This window comes from Lepidothrix coronata, unplaced genomic scaffold (assembly GCF_001604755.1).
Source record: "Lepidothrix coronata isolate B3197 unplaced genomic scaffold, Lepidothrix_coronata-1.0 Scaffold11, whole genome shotgun sequence".
In the NCBI taxonomy this organism is placed as follows: Eukaryota; Metazoa; Chordata; class Aves; order Passeriformes; family Pipridae; genus Lepidothrix; species Lepidothrix coronata.
In genome coordinates, this window is record NW_016690191.1 from 4,994,847 (window position 1) to 5,009,688 (window position 14,842).

At 50.4% G+C, this 14,842-nt stretch overlaps 2 protein-coding genes across 4 annotated transcripts in view; one reads left to right on the forward strand and one right to left on the reverse strand.

Moving 5' to 3' along the window:
* Positions 1-5,516, forward strand: part of ABHD2 (abhydrolase domain containing 2) — a 38,575-nt gene extending 33,059 nt beyond the window's left edge. For all 3 annotated transcript variants that reach the window (XM_017805145.1, XM_017805146.1, XM_017805147.1), the window contains exon 11: positions 81-5,516. In XM_017805145.1, the coding sequence (XP_017660634.1) occupies positions 81-277 (197 nt within the window). In that variant the 3' untranslated portion in view covers positions 278-5,516. The remainder of the gene's footprint in view (positions 1-80) is intronic.
* Positions 5,517-7,751: 2,235 nt separating this feature from the next.
* Positions 7,752-12,895, reverse strand: RLBP1 (retinaldehyde binding protein 1). Its single transcript, XM_017804969.1, has 8 exons — positions 12,839-12,895; positions 11,916-11,959; positions 11,521-11,649; positions 11,037-11,238; positions 9,777-9,955; positions 8,944-9,102; positions 8,193-8,303; positions 7,752-8,082 (listed from the first exon to the last, which is right to left on the reverse strand). The coding sequence occupies exons 2-8, from the start codon at positions 11,925-11,927 to the stop codon at positions 7,924-7,926; spliced, it is 951 nt and encodes a 316-aa protein (XP_017660458.1). The 5' UTR covers positions 11,928-11,959; positions 12,839-12,895; the 3' UTR covers positions 7,752-7,923.
* Positions 12,896-14,842: the final 1,947 nt, after the last annotated feature.

Genomic DNA, 14,842 nt, shown 5'->3' on the forward strand with positions numbered 1-14,842 from the left:
TGTGCTGTCAACTTAAGATGGTTTCATTCTCAGCTCAAAGATGTTAACCTTCTGGAACTTTGTCTCCTTTTGTTTTACAGAGAAAAAAGAAAATGTCATGCATGTGCTGCCCCTTCATGGAGGCCACCTGGGATTCTTTGAGGGGTCTGTACTGTTTCCAGAACCTCTTACCTGGATGGATAAGCTCGTGGTGCAGTATGCCAATGCCATCTGCCAGTGGGAGAAGACAAAGCCTCACTGCTCGGATGCAGAGCAGGCCATGTCTGCCCAGGAGTAATTGACCCAAAGACTCTGGATCACTTCAGTATATCTCCCCCTTTGGGAACATCTTGTTCCCTCACCTGCTGCTTCAGGTTTCCATTCTCCTTGATATCCTATGGCTGGGGTTTGATCACAATGTTTTCTTCCGAAGTGGAGTTAAAGCAGAGGTTAACATCTGGTCAGAGCACTTTTGGGTGTATAGTCACTTGGGTTTGTAACTTACTCCTCTGCTTGAAGAATTAAGTTGCTGACTGTGGCTTGTTACAGGGCTACTGAGCTAAAGATTGCTTGCTTTAATATAGCAGAAGTTTCAAATGTCAAAATCTCTTCACCTGCTGGTCAAAAAGTTGATCTGCAGCATTTGTCTAAGTATAAATGACCAGGTAACTGTGGCTCTGTCCCCTGTTCTGGTGCTGGAAAATACCTGTACCAAGCCACAAGCCAGTAAATGTTCAGTCTGTAAGCCACTAAAATGTGGCTTGGAAAAATAGATGCTTGACTGCAAGTGGAGTTTCAGCTTTGCACCATCTCAAGGGAAACCTTGTAGTTCCTAGGAATGCACTTGCACAAGTGAATCACTTTAAAAATATTCAATTTTCTATGCTTCAGCTGTCTGTGGTTTGGGGTGGCTTTATACTGGGACTCCAAGTAGAGAAGAGCTGCAGCCTGGTAATGCCAGTTAATGTTTCTATGTGTAGACATTTTCTCACTTCAGGACCTGATCAGTCACTTTGTCATTTTTGCCTCTCTTTAAATGCAGTCATCTTTTCAGTACTGGATTCTTTCTTTGACCCAGGGCTGGCTCTGGCCTCCAAATGGAAACCCATGATCAAAAATCTGCAGGATTTTTCTGTGAGATCGATCTGTTTGAAAGAATATTTCATGGAGAGCTATGGACTCTTAGGGATTAATTGGCAGGGGGGTGGGATGTATCTCTTTAGATTTATTCACCTTATGTCATGGCAAATAATATCAAAATTCTTCCCCTTTAGCTTTCAGAGCATCCAATGGTTTTCAGACATGACTTACCTTACAGTTGATGGGGACCAGGATGTGTCTAGCTCTGTGCAACTGAAATGACATCTTTGCATGGCTGACTACTTCCATAGCTGTATAATGCTGTAGGATTACTGGCTCCAGTAAGACACTGGGCTCTGTCTCACTTGAATTTCTTTTCCACACTCAGACATCCCCTTCTAGTTTTAATGTGCAAAGTGAGGTGTGAAAGCTGACTGCAGAAAAGATGCCTACTCACTTGTGCTTTTCCTTCAAGTGGTTGTTATGGTCTGTGCCAAGATGGTTATTAAAGACTCTAGTCTATCTCCTGGAAGGAAAGTTGTCCCAAGACAATCTGGAGACTGAAACTTTGTGGTAAAAAAAAAATCTTTTTTTCTGTTTGTTCTGTCAATATTGTAGTTTCATTAATCCATCTTCAGGATTTCTTTATCGCAGTGTCAGTGAAATTCTTTTCCTGTCACAATTCCCACATCAGCACTTTATTGCTTCAGCCTTGGTCTGTGTTCCAGGCACTTTAATTTATAACTTAAGGGTGAAACAAGTAGCAGGACTTCAGTCTGATAATACAGGGGAACAAGCCTTCTGGACTGCCCTGTCCCTGAACTTCAGTAGGGTGGAGTGGTGGGGTTTTGGTTTAATAAAGCAATAATTAACTATTGTAGCAAAGGTGCATTGTCATATCAGGAAATTTCTTTTATTTGCCTTAGGCCAGACACCTTGGCCTGTTACAATGAACTGTGGATATCTGGATATTCTCCTTGTTAGTAAATCCAGGTTTCCTTTTTCCTTCAAAGAAAAATGAAACCAAGTAAAGCTACAGCAAGACTTGGCCATGCTTGTGGCTGTTCCTTAAAAACTATTTTAGGTCATCAGTTAGCAAGGATATTCTTAGCTGATGGATATCTTGTCTCTGTGTTATCCTCTTATTCATACTGCATCACCAAAATATGTCATAAAAGACATTTCAGTTTTTTGCTTAAGTAGTGTTCATGCAATATTCATTGGTTATGACTTAAATATCTTCTCGCTTCAGCAAAGTGGAGTGTAAACAACACTTGTACCCATCAAACAGATACAGTATAAATTTAGGTGTCTCAGTCTCCTAAAATGAGGTGAGCAACTGGGCAGTTCTCAAAGCAGTAGGAGCTGTAACTTTGTCTAATGAAACAGATTTTTCTTTCAAGTTAGAGGGTCTTTCTGTGGAATACTTCTTCCTGTCCCACAATCCAGGCCCTCATAATTCAGAAGTGCCAGTGCTGTGCACTTCTTGAAACTCAAGAAGTAATATGGGTCTCTGTCTCGCTCCTTTGCCCTGTTTTTGCACTTGCATCTAAAACTGTTCAAATGGCTTGTGACTTGACTGATTCTGGACTCTTTGGGGAAGAAGAGCTTTTGTCATGGCTTGTTCATGCAAAGGTTTCTGGAGCCTGAAGTTCAGCTTATTAAGCCTGTGTGTGGAAGCAGTGGGGAAAAAACCTATTCTCTCTATCTCAGCCAACTTGATGCTTCTTTCAAAGCAAGATTTGTGGTCATACATGCAGAGTCAAATCTTGGGGAACTGGGAGAGGAGAAAATTAAGCTGCAGTGCATATTATCTGAAGATCTTAAAATTGTCTATTAAATCTTGCTACCAGCAATGACTGACAACTGATATCCGGTGCCAGTGCCCCTAGACACATGGGACTTTGGCCAGTCCTCCTCTGAAATACTCTTACTTCCCAAAATAAGGCAGTACTAGTCTTGTTATGTGGGCAGGTGGTCTTCATTTGCCCAGAGAACACAAACTTAAATGCAGTCTGAATTTTTCAGTCTTAAAGGTGAGGTTGTCTTTCATCTCTCATCAAGACACATGAAGCTGCTGTGGTGTGCACCTGTAGATCATTGCAGTATGGTCTGATAGAGCAGTTCAAGATCACAGCATGACAAATCTGACGTGTGCTCTGCTTAGTTTCAAACTGGGATTAGAAAAAGCATTAGGGGAGTTCCTCCACAGGTAGTCTCATGGTATACACACCTTTCCCATCACTGGATGTAAGTAGCACTTGAACATAAACCCCAAAGACCACCTCAATCAGTCAGCAGGTTGCAGAATTATTATTCTTTGATGGTTAGGCTGGTCCAGCCATCACCTTTGCCATTTTTCTGGAGAGATCTGAACATGATAGGTAAGAAGCTCAAGCTTGCTCTTACTGAACCACCTTTTTAGTGGTACCTTTGTTAGCTTCTAAACGGAGGTGTTTTCAGATGGGACTGGCAGTGTTGTAGTTGCACTGTAAAGGCAAACACTTGAACTTCCCTATGGTCTTTTTCCTGAGTGTTTTTCTGCAGTTCCTGTTTGTGAAGATACAGGTTACAAAGGGAGGGCATTTAGTAAAAATATTGGGAACTATTAACTCCAGTACTGAATTTAGCCAAGCTATTCTCTGTGTCATCTGTCCTGGGTCTGCCACAAGTTCCTAGACCTACAGCCCTTTGACACGTGGTGCCTTGCCCTTTTTCTCCTCCTCCCTTCACATCAGCATATCTAGAGACTTCAGTAACAGCTCTGTCAGAGCTTTTGGGGCTTTGCTTTTTGGTAAATGAATTTTTAGACACTAGGTATCAAGGCACATCCTTGTGTACGCTGTACAAGTGTGTGCTGACTTAAAGGACCTTTGTGGGCAGCCTACAATTAGCTACAGTCTATTTCAAGGCATAAAATAACAACGTATATAAGCAGTGGATCATTTGCAGCTCTCTGCTCCTCTAGCAGTTGGAACTGAGTCAAGGTTTGCTTTGCTTGGTATGTGATTTGTTGTCTTACAATCCCAAAGTTCTTGTGTCTATTAACACTCCAGCAGCATAGCTGGAGGTAGATTAAGTGACTACATCTGAAAAGAAAGAGCAGAGAGTAACTTCTTCAGGATTTAATTGCCAAACAGTTTAGTCACCTGGATTGCTTCCAACTTTTTCTGGAAATACTATGCTTGTCTGGAGCTTATTGAAACTCTTCATTTTTTTTTTTAATTTTTTTCTTTTTTTTTTTTTTTGTGAGACCAGAGAAGGCTTGAGCCTTCTGCTGCATGCAGAAGTCATTTGTTGTAAAGAGCATCTTGTTTCTGGCTTGAGCCATACTCCTTGTGTCCATATTCCTTAGGTGAGTCTGTTCATTGGGACAGTCCTGGAGCCACAGTGACTCAAAGCAGTGTCTCCTTCATGGCTTCTAGGTGAAAAGCAAAGAGCCCTTCTTGGTGTGAGGGCTTTGAGTTTTCTCCAAGCTTAGACTTCCTCAGAGCAGCACCAGCCCAAGATGGGGGAGCCCTGTAACTGTCCCCTCTTCTCACTGGGAGTAGGCTTTACACAGGCCTGGACTTTGTCTGCTTTCCATGCTGTGGTGTGGAAGGGTTCTTAGGGTTCTCCTGAACATCTGTACAAGGTGGCACAAAGCCTTTTGCTTTTGTCTGAATGACATTGCATTGTAGTCAAAGCTCTTTCATGACTAGAGATGAGACAGAACTTTCTTCTAGGATCTCCACTATAGTTCTCCTGGAATGTTAACCCTTCTCATGGCTCCTGCCAACTGGGAAGTCTTTAAAATAAACAAAAAGCCAAACAAAACCCATTTGTATTTGATACAACCAAACCCTACTGCTTAGCCCAAGTCAACAGCTTTCCAAAGAAGCGTATTTTCTCATGTTATGTGACAGCTTGACCATAATTCCTAGTGACAGATCACTAGATGTTCTTCTTGAGAAAGCATAACCTCTTTTCTCTGAAACTTCCAGGCCAAAGAGGTGTGTGAAGAGCTTGGGAAGAGGAGACCTGTGCTCTTGTTTTGCTTGTGCAGCTGTATTAGAACAGGCAGAGTGACTTCTAATGTTCTTGGTGAGCAGTTGACTACAAAAACATTTTCAATTTGGCAAAATTATATTCTGCAACCATCTCTAAATGCTGCCCTGAAGAAACTTGTATATTGAGACACCCTCCCTGCTGCCATGTTCTGAGTCAAATTCTCTGGAGCTGAGAGCTTCAGGGGAGATGATTTGCAACTAGCAATGCAATTTTTCTATATCTGCTGATGTTTACCTTTAAAATTATATATAAATATATATAAAACAATGTCTTTGATTTTTTTCATTAATTTTTGTTCTTGTGTGGTGTAAAATGGAAGTCACTGCAAAACAAAATGTAATTTTGTTATCTTTGATTTGGTGGGATTTCTTTATTTAAAAATAAAGGACTTATTGAAGTCAGTGCTACATCTAGTGACTGTGTGTGAAGTTATATATGTTGGCAGAGGCTCTCAGTCTTCCCTGAGGCCCAGTGTGGGGAGCTGGCTGGAGGGGTGACTTTATCTTCTCCCCCTTTCTCCCTTGCAGCACATAATGCAAGCACTAGTGCTGCTCGAGCCTTTCCCAGTTGCCTTTTGTCTTCTGGACAAGAGGGGGTCTTTGCCATTCTGGTGGAGAATGGGCATGGCATCAGCTTAAACTGCATGCCTGCCCTGAAAATAGTGAAGAAGGGTTATTTTTGCCAGTGGAGAACATCTGTTATTTTACCCTGCCTGACAGGGAGTGTATTTCCTAACCTTTCAGCTGCTGGCAGAAAAAACAACAGCAACTCCTGCTGGGACAGTGACACCTTTGAGCCCAGAGTATACAAAAGCACTACTCACCTGACACTTAAGAGCTCACTGATGTGTGGTTCATTATCTACAGACCAAGTGAGATAGAGGGTAACTTGGACTTGTGAGTCCTTGGGGCAGCAAGGTTGGGACAGGACTGTTGCTGCTCTTCCCCTGTAATGGGAATTACTTTGTGGGAATTGTTTTGGGCTTCACCTCTAGTTTACTGGCCATTGAGATTTAGCTGTTAGTTCTGCTTTAAACCTGCTTCCTGGCTTGGTCAGAGTCACTGCTCCCTGCTCTGTTTGCTGTGCTGTCCTGTTTCCCTGTCAAAGCAAGCTACTGGCTGACAATCTGTCCCAGCAGTGGTGAGCAGCCACAGGGACCTCACAAAATCTGTCACTAAGTCCCAGAGGCAGCAGTGTGGTGCTTCTGTCTGTATGGTTTTGTTGGGTTGTTTGTTTTTTGTTTCCTTTTCCTGTTTTCACAAGCTGCAATTGCTCTGACTCCCAGGCAAGCTGTGCTGTTGTGTTTGCACTGGCCTGATGGTTGCAGAGTTGTCACACGTGGTTTCCTTGGGATGGCTCCAGATGCAATAAGGAGCCAAATGAAGCCAAGAGGTGCCTTTTGCTCTCCCTCTGGCCCCTCGCACAAGGTTGGCACAGCCTCAGGCTGGGACTTGCCATGCATGGCCTCACCATGCTGCTGGGGCTGGAGCAAACAGATTTAACTCCAGTGGCCTCTGGCCAAACAGGCCCCATCTTCCCTGTGGCTTCAGAGCCCACGTCCTGTTTGGTTTGAGCCTGAGCCAGTGCCCTGATGAATGTGGCTCTTGTCAGTGCTTTCCACCTCGGCCAGCTTTGGGGGGAGGGCTGCTCTGGCTGATGAAAGATGAAGATGGGAGGGGGGACAGAGCACACTGCAGGATCAGGCTGAGGGATGAGGTAACCTAGGCAAAGACGAGTAACTTGCTCCTCTCCCAAGCCCTGCTGCTGACCAAGGGAGAAGGTGGTCTAGAAATGGGTACCTGATCGGCTCCTTGGAGGAGGTGCCTGGTTCATGGACCAGAACAGACTGCCTTGCCTGGACAGCTACTTCTGCCTCCCTCCTCCCCACCCAGGTTCTGCTGACTCCACATTAGCAAGGTCAAATTAGCATCAGGCACAGATTGTTTACTGGGCCGGGACCCTCCTCTGCCCTCCACTCTGGCTTTTGGTTGAGCTTCCCTGACTAAGCTCCTTCTCACAATGCAGTGCTAGGAGAAACAGCTTTTGAAGGATTTAGGAGGGTACATTCTGCTTGTCTTTCATTATTCTGTGCTTGAAATCCATCTCCTAGTCTCTGGCTGCTGCAGCCTCCGTTCCTCCTCCCTGCCTGCCTGGCTGAGTAGGAATTAGGCACAGCCAGCTCTGCCTGGGCCCCTGATTGGGTTTTTCTTTGCATCTTTTGGGCTGTTTTCTCCTTCCTGGTTAGAGCAGGTGACTAAGAATTGGGGATCCTTGCTCAGGCAGGGGTGGGACTTGATCTGGGATGCAGGGGGGATGGAGACAGACAGCTCCTTGGTCCTTGTGCCAAAGGGTAGTCAGTGATGAGGGACAGGGGTCTCCCACGAAACACTGACACTCCTGGCCTCCTTAAAACCACCAACACAGCCAGTGCCCAAAAAGCTGCATCCCAGTTCCTTACCACGAGGGACCCCAGAGCTCTGTTGTTAAACACTTTATTTCTCCCTCACTGTAGCCCTCCCTTCCCAGAGCAGACACTCTCCTGTCCTCCCCCCACAGCTCCAGGGAGTGCTGTGGGAGGGGGCTGGTGGCCTCCTTTCTCTGCTGGCTCCCAAGGGAAGGGTGCTCTGTCTAGGAGGGACAGAGCTGCCGGGCAGCCCCGCTGCCTGGAGTGGGGAGGGGAGGGACAGGCGTGGAGCGCGCCCAGAGTGCCTCATCACGAGCAGTCACTTGACCAATGCTACAGAAAGGAGGTGGCTGGGGTTAGGGGGCCACCTCTGATGCTACTGTACAGGGCAGGGGGAGAGGGCCCCTGCTTTAGAGAGCTGTGTCTTCAGACTCGATGCGGGGCCCAAAGAGCTTCTCTGCAGTTGCTTTGCCGTCGTACTTGGGCAGGTTGCCACCAAAGTCTGCTGGCAAGATGTCAGCATCGATCTCCTGGTAGAAGGACTCCAGCTCCTCCCCGTGCACAAAGACCTGGAGGGAGATGGGAGTGACTCTCAGCAGAAGACTGGAGCCATTCTTCCCAACTGCTCTGTTTCACCCAGGGATGTGCCTTTGCCTCCAGGTCCCTTTCCCACACTCACCCTCTCCAGCAATTTGCTCTTCAGGAATGGTTTGACCACGTTGTAGGTGGTAGTGAAGTACCAAGGCTGGTGGATGAAGTGGACGGCCTTGAACCGTGCTGGGAAGGAGTCCTAGGATCCCAAACCGAGACACAGATGGTTACAGATGGTGCCCGGATCTGGGCAGGCAGCAGTGGTCACCCCAGCATTGCCACAGCTCTCCTTGCCCAATCTCCCCTTCTCTGTTTGATGGCCCCTTTGTGTTCTGACCCAGAGGATCAGCCATCCCAGTCCCAGGAGCACCAGGAAGCTGAAGAGCCTCCTAGATAGCTCTTTGCTCCTACTCCCTGAGAAGGATCACATCTCTGCTGTCCTCCTTCCCTGGGGAGAGCTGAGTCTTTGGCCTCTGGTCCAAGGACAGAAATCCTGAAGTGCCTGTAAGTCTCCATCCAGCCTGGGTAGGGCTGGGCTGAGAGGTTGGTGAGGAAAGACCTCCAGGCTGTGCCACAGGATGTTGCAAGTGATGGTACTACTTCTGGTCAGACTTTTGAGAGGGCAGGGAGATAGGGTGGGAAAATTAGGATCCATTTTGCAAGGATTAAGCCAATTAGCTGGCAAGGCAAGGAGGGGGTGATGGGAAACAGCCTCTCTATGATGCCTTCTCATTGTGCCATTGTGGTGGCAATCCCAAACCCTCCTGCCTCCCTTCCCTAAGCTCTCTGCTCCACCAGGGCCTCTCTGCTGCTGCTGGGTGCAGACTTGGCCACCTCACCTGCAGCATGTCCACCATCTTCTTGAGCTCAGAGGGTTTGATCCCTGATGCCTGCTGCATGGTGAAGCCCTTGAAGTTCTCAACAATGCAGAACCCATTGATCTGGGTCTCTTCATTTTCCAGCAGCTTCTCCAAGATAATACAATAGGCACGAAGGATCTAATGGAGAGGAGAGACAGTGGGGTCTTGTATGAGGTCTCGTCTCTAATAGGAACCTGCTGTAGGAATCAGGAGGTTCCCAGGAAGAGTCCCATAGAGTGTTAGCCAGGGTCTGCTTGTCACAGCCAGCCCCAGGACTTCAGAGGAGGGAGGGCATTTCAGGGGATGCTCAGCCACCACCATATTCCCTTTCAAGTTAGGAGCATCTCAGATCTGGATCAATGATACGTTGCAACCAAATTCAGAGCTAAGCAGAAAACGGAGCTGAGAGAAGCTGTGAGTTATGTGCCTGGAGACCTCTTTGCCAAGAAGCCCTTTCTGTGCCTTCAGCTTCCTCCTCTGCCCTGTACATGCCTCCTTTCTGAAGGACCTTGTTTTAATGGTGTGGTGCCTTTCTTCACCCCATGTTACCTGGGCTGGGGGATGTACACCCCGAATTTGGTCCGCACCTTGCACTGCACTGGAGGGGAAGGAAGGGGAACACTTTCGGATGGGCCATGCTCTCCCAGGCTTCCTCAAAGGATAAATTCAGAGGGCTACAGATTGGCTTCAACCTGGATGTGTGTGTGTACATGTGTGTGTGTGTAAGGATGCTGTGCTCAGACCTGCCAGCGGGAACAGTCCTGGAGCGGGACCCCACCCTGCTCTGGGAGCCGTGTCTGAGGTGAACTGACCTCATCGAAGGTGATCTCCTCGTAATCCCAGTTCTCGATGTTGAAAAGCATCACCACCCGCCCATGCTTGTCCCTGCTGGCCAGGATGCCGGGATACCCGGCCTCGATGGTGCTGCGCACAGCCTCGGGGCTCAGGTTCTCAAAGAGCTCGGGGTACTGCTGGCGGAAGTTCACGTAGCCTGGGGAGAGGCAGAAGTTGAGAGGACAAGGGCTGCTTGCCCAGCCTCAGGCAGCTGGGGGAGCTGCCACAGATAGGGTGGACTGGCAACAGTGAGATGTCAGTCCTGACCCCCAGAGCTCTGCCTGGGGTCCACATGGGTCAGGACTCCTCTAGTAAAAGCGGGGGAAAGAAGCTCAGCAGCAGACCAGCCCCAGCAGTTATCCTCCCCTTGCTGGGAGCTTCCCATACCTGCCTTCTCTTCAACACCTCAACAAGCAGATAAACTAATTTTTCCCCCCATTTCCCTTCTCTCCTTCCTTTCTGTTTGGGTGACATCCCCCAGCTCCCCTCTCTTGGTACCCTGCAGGCACGAAATAAGGAATTTCGTCCTGGGAAAATGCAGGCAAACAAAACAGCTCGTTTGGGAGCCAGCACTGATAATTACAACTCATTATCTCCCAAGCTGACACAAAGAAGAGCAGAGCTGGAGCCAGGCAGGTCCCAGTCAGCAGCCAGCCTCCAGGCTGCCCTCCCGCTTCTCCTCCACCCCTATGGGTCACTCCATCCATCCCTATGGACGAGGGGGTGCCCCAAGCCCTCCAGCCTGCCCCCAGCCTTTGAGGTGTCCCAGGGATGCTAAACCACCCAAGGAATTGTGCATAGAAGCATCATGGGGTGTAGGACTGGCTCCTTACAGGGGTAGAGAGGGGTGAGTATAGGGCATGTATAGGGCATAGGGATCTCAAGGGGATGCAGCCCAAACCATCTGGGTTTTCTGCACAAATGAAACATCCTGACACCACCAAATGCATTTTTTTTCCATTTTGTTTGGTAAATTGGCAAGGAATGGCATTGCCCTGGTGTTGCAGGATACCTGGCATCACCCTCACTTATTTCTTTCCCCATCCCAGCTCTTTCTGAGCCCCCCAGCCCTGTCTTTTTCTATTTATCCTCTCTCTTCATCCCCTTTCCATGCCAGGGTCCTGCTCTGCCAGCCCAGCCCAGACTGGGGGCCTAGGAGGCACCAGCACAGAGCTGGGGGGCTGCTGGTGGACATACTCCACCCACACCCAACATCACAACCCTGGACCCCTCCCCACCTTTCAGCAGCTCATAGGCCCTGTGGACATCGAACTTGCGGGCGCGGATGAAGCGGAGCAGGAAGGAGTCGTCCTTCCCCTGCACCTTCTCGGCCACCGCCTTGCAAACGTCGTCGCCACTCGCCTGCTCCTGCACCAGGTCCCGCAGCGCCTTCACCGCCACCCCCCTCTGCTCCTCCGTCTCGTTCAGCTCATCCTTCGCCTGGGGGGAGCAGAGAGGGCACCCAGCTCAGTGATGCCCCACACAGGTTCTAAAACACCCTGGAGGTCATTTAGGCACCCAAAAAACCAAGGGAGGACAGTCAAGCTCCTTGCAGCATCTCAGCACAGGGAGGGCAGGCTCACCCAAGTCCCCTACTTGGAGTCACTTTGGGGTTAGTGCATCCCCAAATGTAAGAGCTGGTCAAGGGTCTCCTCTGGCCCCTGAGAAGGAGAAGGAGCCTTGGGCTGCAACTGCCTCCCCACTCCCTACAGCCCCCCTCACCTTCTGCAGGGTGTGTGGGGGGATCTTCTCGCACTTCCCGAAGACGGGGCCATGGTCCTTGGTGGTGAGGCGCTCCAGCTTGGTGCGCAGGGCCTGCTCCTCCTCCGAGACGATCCGGAACGTGCCCGTCTGGGGGTGAGGAGAGCATGTGGGGTCTCCCCAGCCAGCCCCCAGCTCCCTGCCCCACTGCAAGTGTCCTGGGGCAGGGAGAGCCTCCATGCATGACCCAAGAAGATGCAATGGGATGGGGATGGACTGTGTGCTGCCCAGGCTCCCCACTGCAGGCTGAGAGCAGCTGAGGGGGCAGGGGGTGCAGAGGGTGAACCCCATCCCAGCACTGCAAGGAGGGAATGCTAAGAGCCTAAAGGATGGGGCGGTGTGGGGGCAGTACTCACAACCGCAGACATGTTGTCCTCTGTCCTCTGTCAGCTGCAGGACACTGTGAGAGGGAAGGAGGAATCAGCAGTGCTGGTGATCCTAACGATCTCTGCAGCGCTCCTATGCCCCATCCCCTGCCCCTCTTGCTCAGACAGGGGTAGAGATGGGTGCCCCAACCCTCCTCAGCTCCATCACCTACTGTCTGTATCTCTGCCTGCCTGCAGAGACTGAGCAGCCTGGAGAAACACCACAGATGTTTGAAAAAGCAGCTTGAAAATATGTGCATTGATCATCTGATATCTTCATATGTTTTTCTCACTCTGCCTTTCCTCTGGAGGCTGGGGACATCTCATGGGAACCCCCAACAGCCTGAGCTCACACAGCAGTGTTCTGTTTCAGACCATCTTCACACAGGCAGAGGTGAGCACCCAGCTTTGTTCAGGCAGCCAACTCATCCTTTTATTGCCTTTTGTTTCTACTACCAAAATAAATAATATCCCCAAAATAAATAATTATCCCCAAAGAGTTTCCCACACCCTCGAGTCCAACCGCTCCAGCCCAGAGCCCACCACCAGCTGCAAGGCTGGACCATGAGCCTCTTGGCATCTTGCCAATGCAGTTTTGGTGAAACACCTTGTTCCCATCCCTCGGGAGGAGAAGGAGAACTGCCTTCATCCTATCTCCAGCATCTCCCCCAGCCTGTGCTGGGCTGTAGGACCAGCTCTAAGCTCAGGCTGTGCGAGGGATGCTTGGCTCCAGCATTTGGCTCAACCATCTCCCAAGGGCATTCTCTTTCCCTCCAGCTCCTGGGGAAGGGACAGGCATCCCCTTTTTCCAGGCCGTAAAACCAATCCAAGCGCTAGAGGTACCAGATTAAGTGAGGGCTGGATGACAGTCTTCAATGCAGTCCTTTCCGGTGGAAAGAGTTCTGGATACTCACCAGGGAGAGGAAAAGTTGAACTGTCCACAGAAGGTCAGTGCACAGGGCCGAGGTGGACGCAGGGATGGTGAGGCCAGAGTGGAGCAGTGAGAAAGCCGGGCGAAAGCTTTGTAGAGTCACCGGGTTGGGATTAGACCGTCACAAGGCATCAACTCACTGCAGCTTTGTAATTAAGTCAGCACAACCCAGGCAAAAAAACCCATTAAAACATTACAAAAGGCAGCTGAGGAGAAGGAAGGAGGGAGCTGGGGCTCGGCCGGCCAGCGGGAGCGTGCGTGGAGAGGCGGGCTGGGATGCCGGACCCGATTAACAAAGTATAAAAGCTCCTTGTTGTGTAACTCGCTCATTAGTGCGGGGCAGGGGCAGAGGCAGGTGGTGGGCAGCCTGCCATCCCAGCCTGCTCCCCGGGGAAAGCAGGACAGGTCTCTTCCCCAACTTCTGCCCCAAAAGCTCTGGAAAGGTCCTGCTGTGGATTTGGCTGTGTAGGCAGAGTCTGACTGCAGGGACAGGACTGTGGCAGAGGATGCTCCTGGGACTGGTCTGTCCTGGGGCTCTCCAACTCCTCCCCAGTGAGGTCACCCAAACCAGCATCCATATGGGGCCCCTTTCAGCTTTTACAATAAAAAAAACATGGCCAGAATTTTTACAACATCCTCAAGTGCTTGGAGCTTCGGGAACTGGAACCCATATAATTTCCAGGGTGATGCCACAGACCTGTGAGGGAGGGGAGCCCTGGGAAGTGGTAGGGACCACAGTGAGTCCACATGTGGGTGCAGCGGGATGGCAAAATGAGTTTTTCTGGGACGCCCCAGTACGCTGAAGCTGCATAGAGCAGGAGAGCCCTTGTAGCCTTAACTCTTTGGGTCCAGGATTGTGGGAGTTGGGTGAGGATGTGGTGAGGATAGAGCTGTGCTCAAGCCCAGGAGAGGAGCTCAGCTGCGCTCTTACAGCGATGTGGATTTTGGGGAGGTGGCAGGGCAGGGCTAAGCACCAGAACAGGGCTGAAGTGGCTTACACAAGGCATGTTTTGTAATGCCTCTGGGATTTACGGATTTGGGTTCCACACAGGGATGTCCTGCAAACAGAGTTGAGACCCCAGTGTGAGGGAGGGAGGAGGAGGAAGGCACGAGACTCCAGATGAAAGGCGAGGGTGCTGCTGATGGAAAACTGGGACTTGTGCCAAACCCCTGAGCAATGTTGCCATGGCCAGAGGCACAACAGGGGACCTACCCTGGAGTGTTGTGATGGAGCCCTAAGGGGATCTCTCTCTCAGGTCTGGTTATCCCACTCCCCACGGGCCCTGGCCCAGGACAAACCTTCCCCTTACTCGGCAGCATCAGCTCCCACTCCACGTGAGCACGGGGCTTGTGAAAGCTCCCACGATGTGCTGGCACCGGATCTTTTGGCTAAATCCCACTGCTTAAAGGCGGGCTAAACCTCCTGGTACGCCCAAGGCCACCCCTCACACCCCCCGGAATTAAGGGGCTTTTACTCAAATGTATCCTCACGCCACGTGGGTGGCACTCGTGGGGCCGGGTGCCACTGATCCAGGGTGGCCCTGAATGGGCACTTTGTGCCAAGCACCTCAGTGCCCCCTCCCAAACTGCCTATCTCATGTGCCTGCACCCCATGTCACCCAGCATCCCACTCTGCACCCCACGTGCCTGCACCCAACTCCATACTTCTTCAGCTCCATGAACTTTGCTGTGCGAGTGACCGTGCACTGGGAACAGATTGCCCAGAGAGGTTGTGGAGTCTCCCTCGCTGGAGATGTTCCAGAACCGTCTAGACACAATCCTGTGCCATGTGCCCTGGGACCATCCAGCCTGAGTAGGGGGGTTGGACCAGGTGACCCCACTGTGGTGCCTTCGCACCTGACCCATCCTGCGACACCGCGCCCCGCGGGACTCGAACCCGCGGCCCCGAGGGCGGCCCGGTCGGGAAGGGAAGCGCGCGCCGGGGGCGGGAGCTGTTTCCCGGGTGACGCGCGGGCGCTTCCGGGCG

Bases quoted from the DNA above. Each gene is read 5' to 3' on its own strand.
- RLBP1 (XM_017804969.1), bottom strand. The intron at 9,103-9,776 runs GTCAGTTCACCT...CCTCTCCATTAG, and splicing joins AGGAGATCACCTTCGATGAG to ATCCTTCGTGCCTATTGTAT. The intron at 8,083-8,192 runs GTGAGTGTGGGA...ATCTCCCTCCAG, and splicing joins AGAGCAAATTGCTGGAGAGG to GTCTTTGTGCACGGGGAGGA.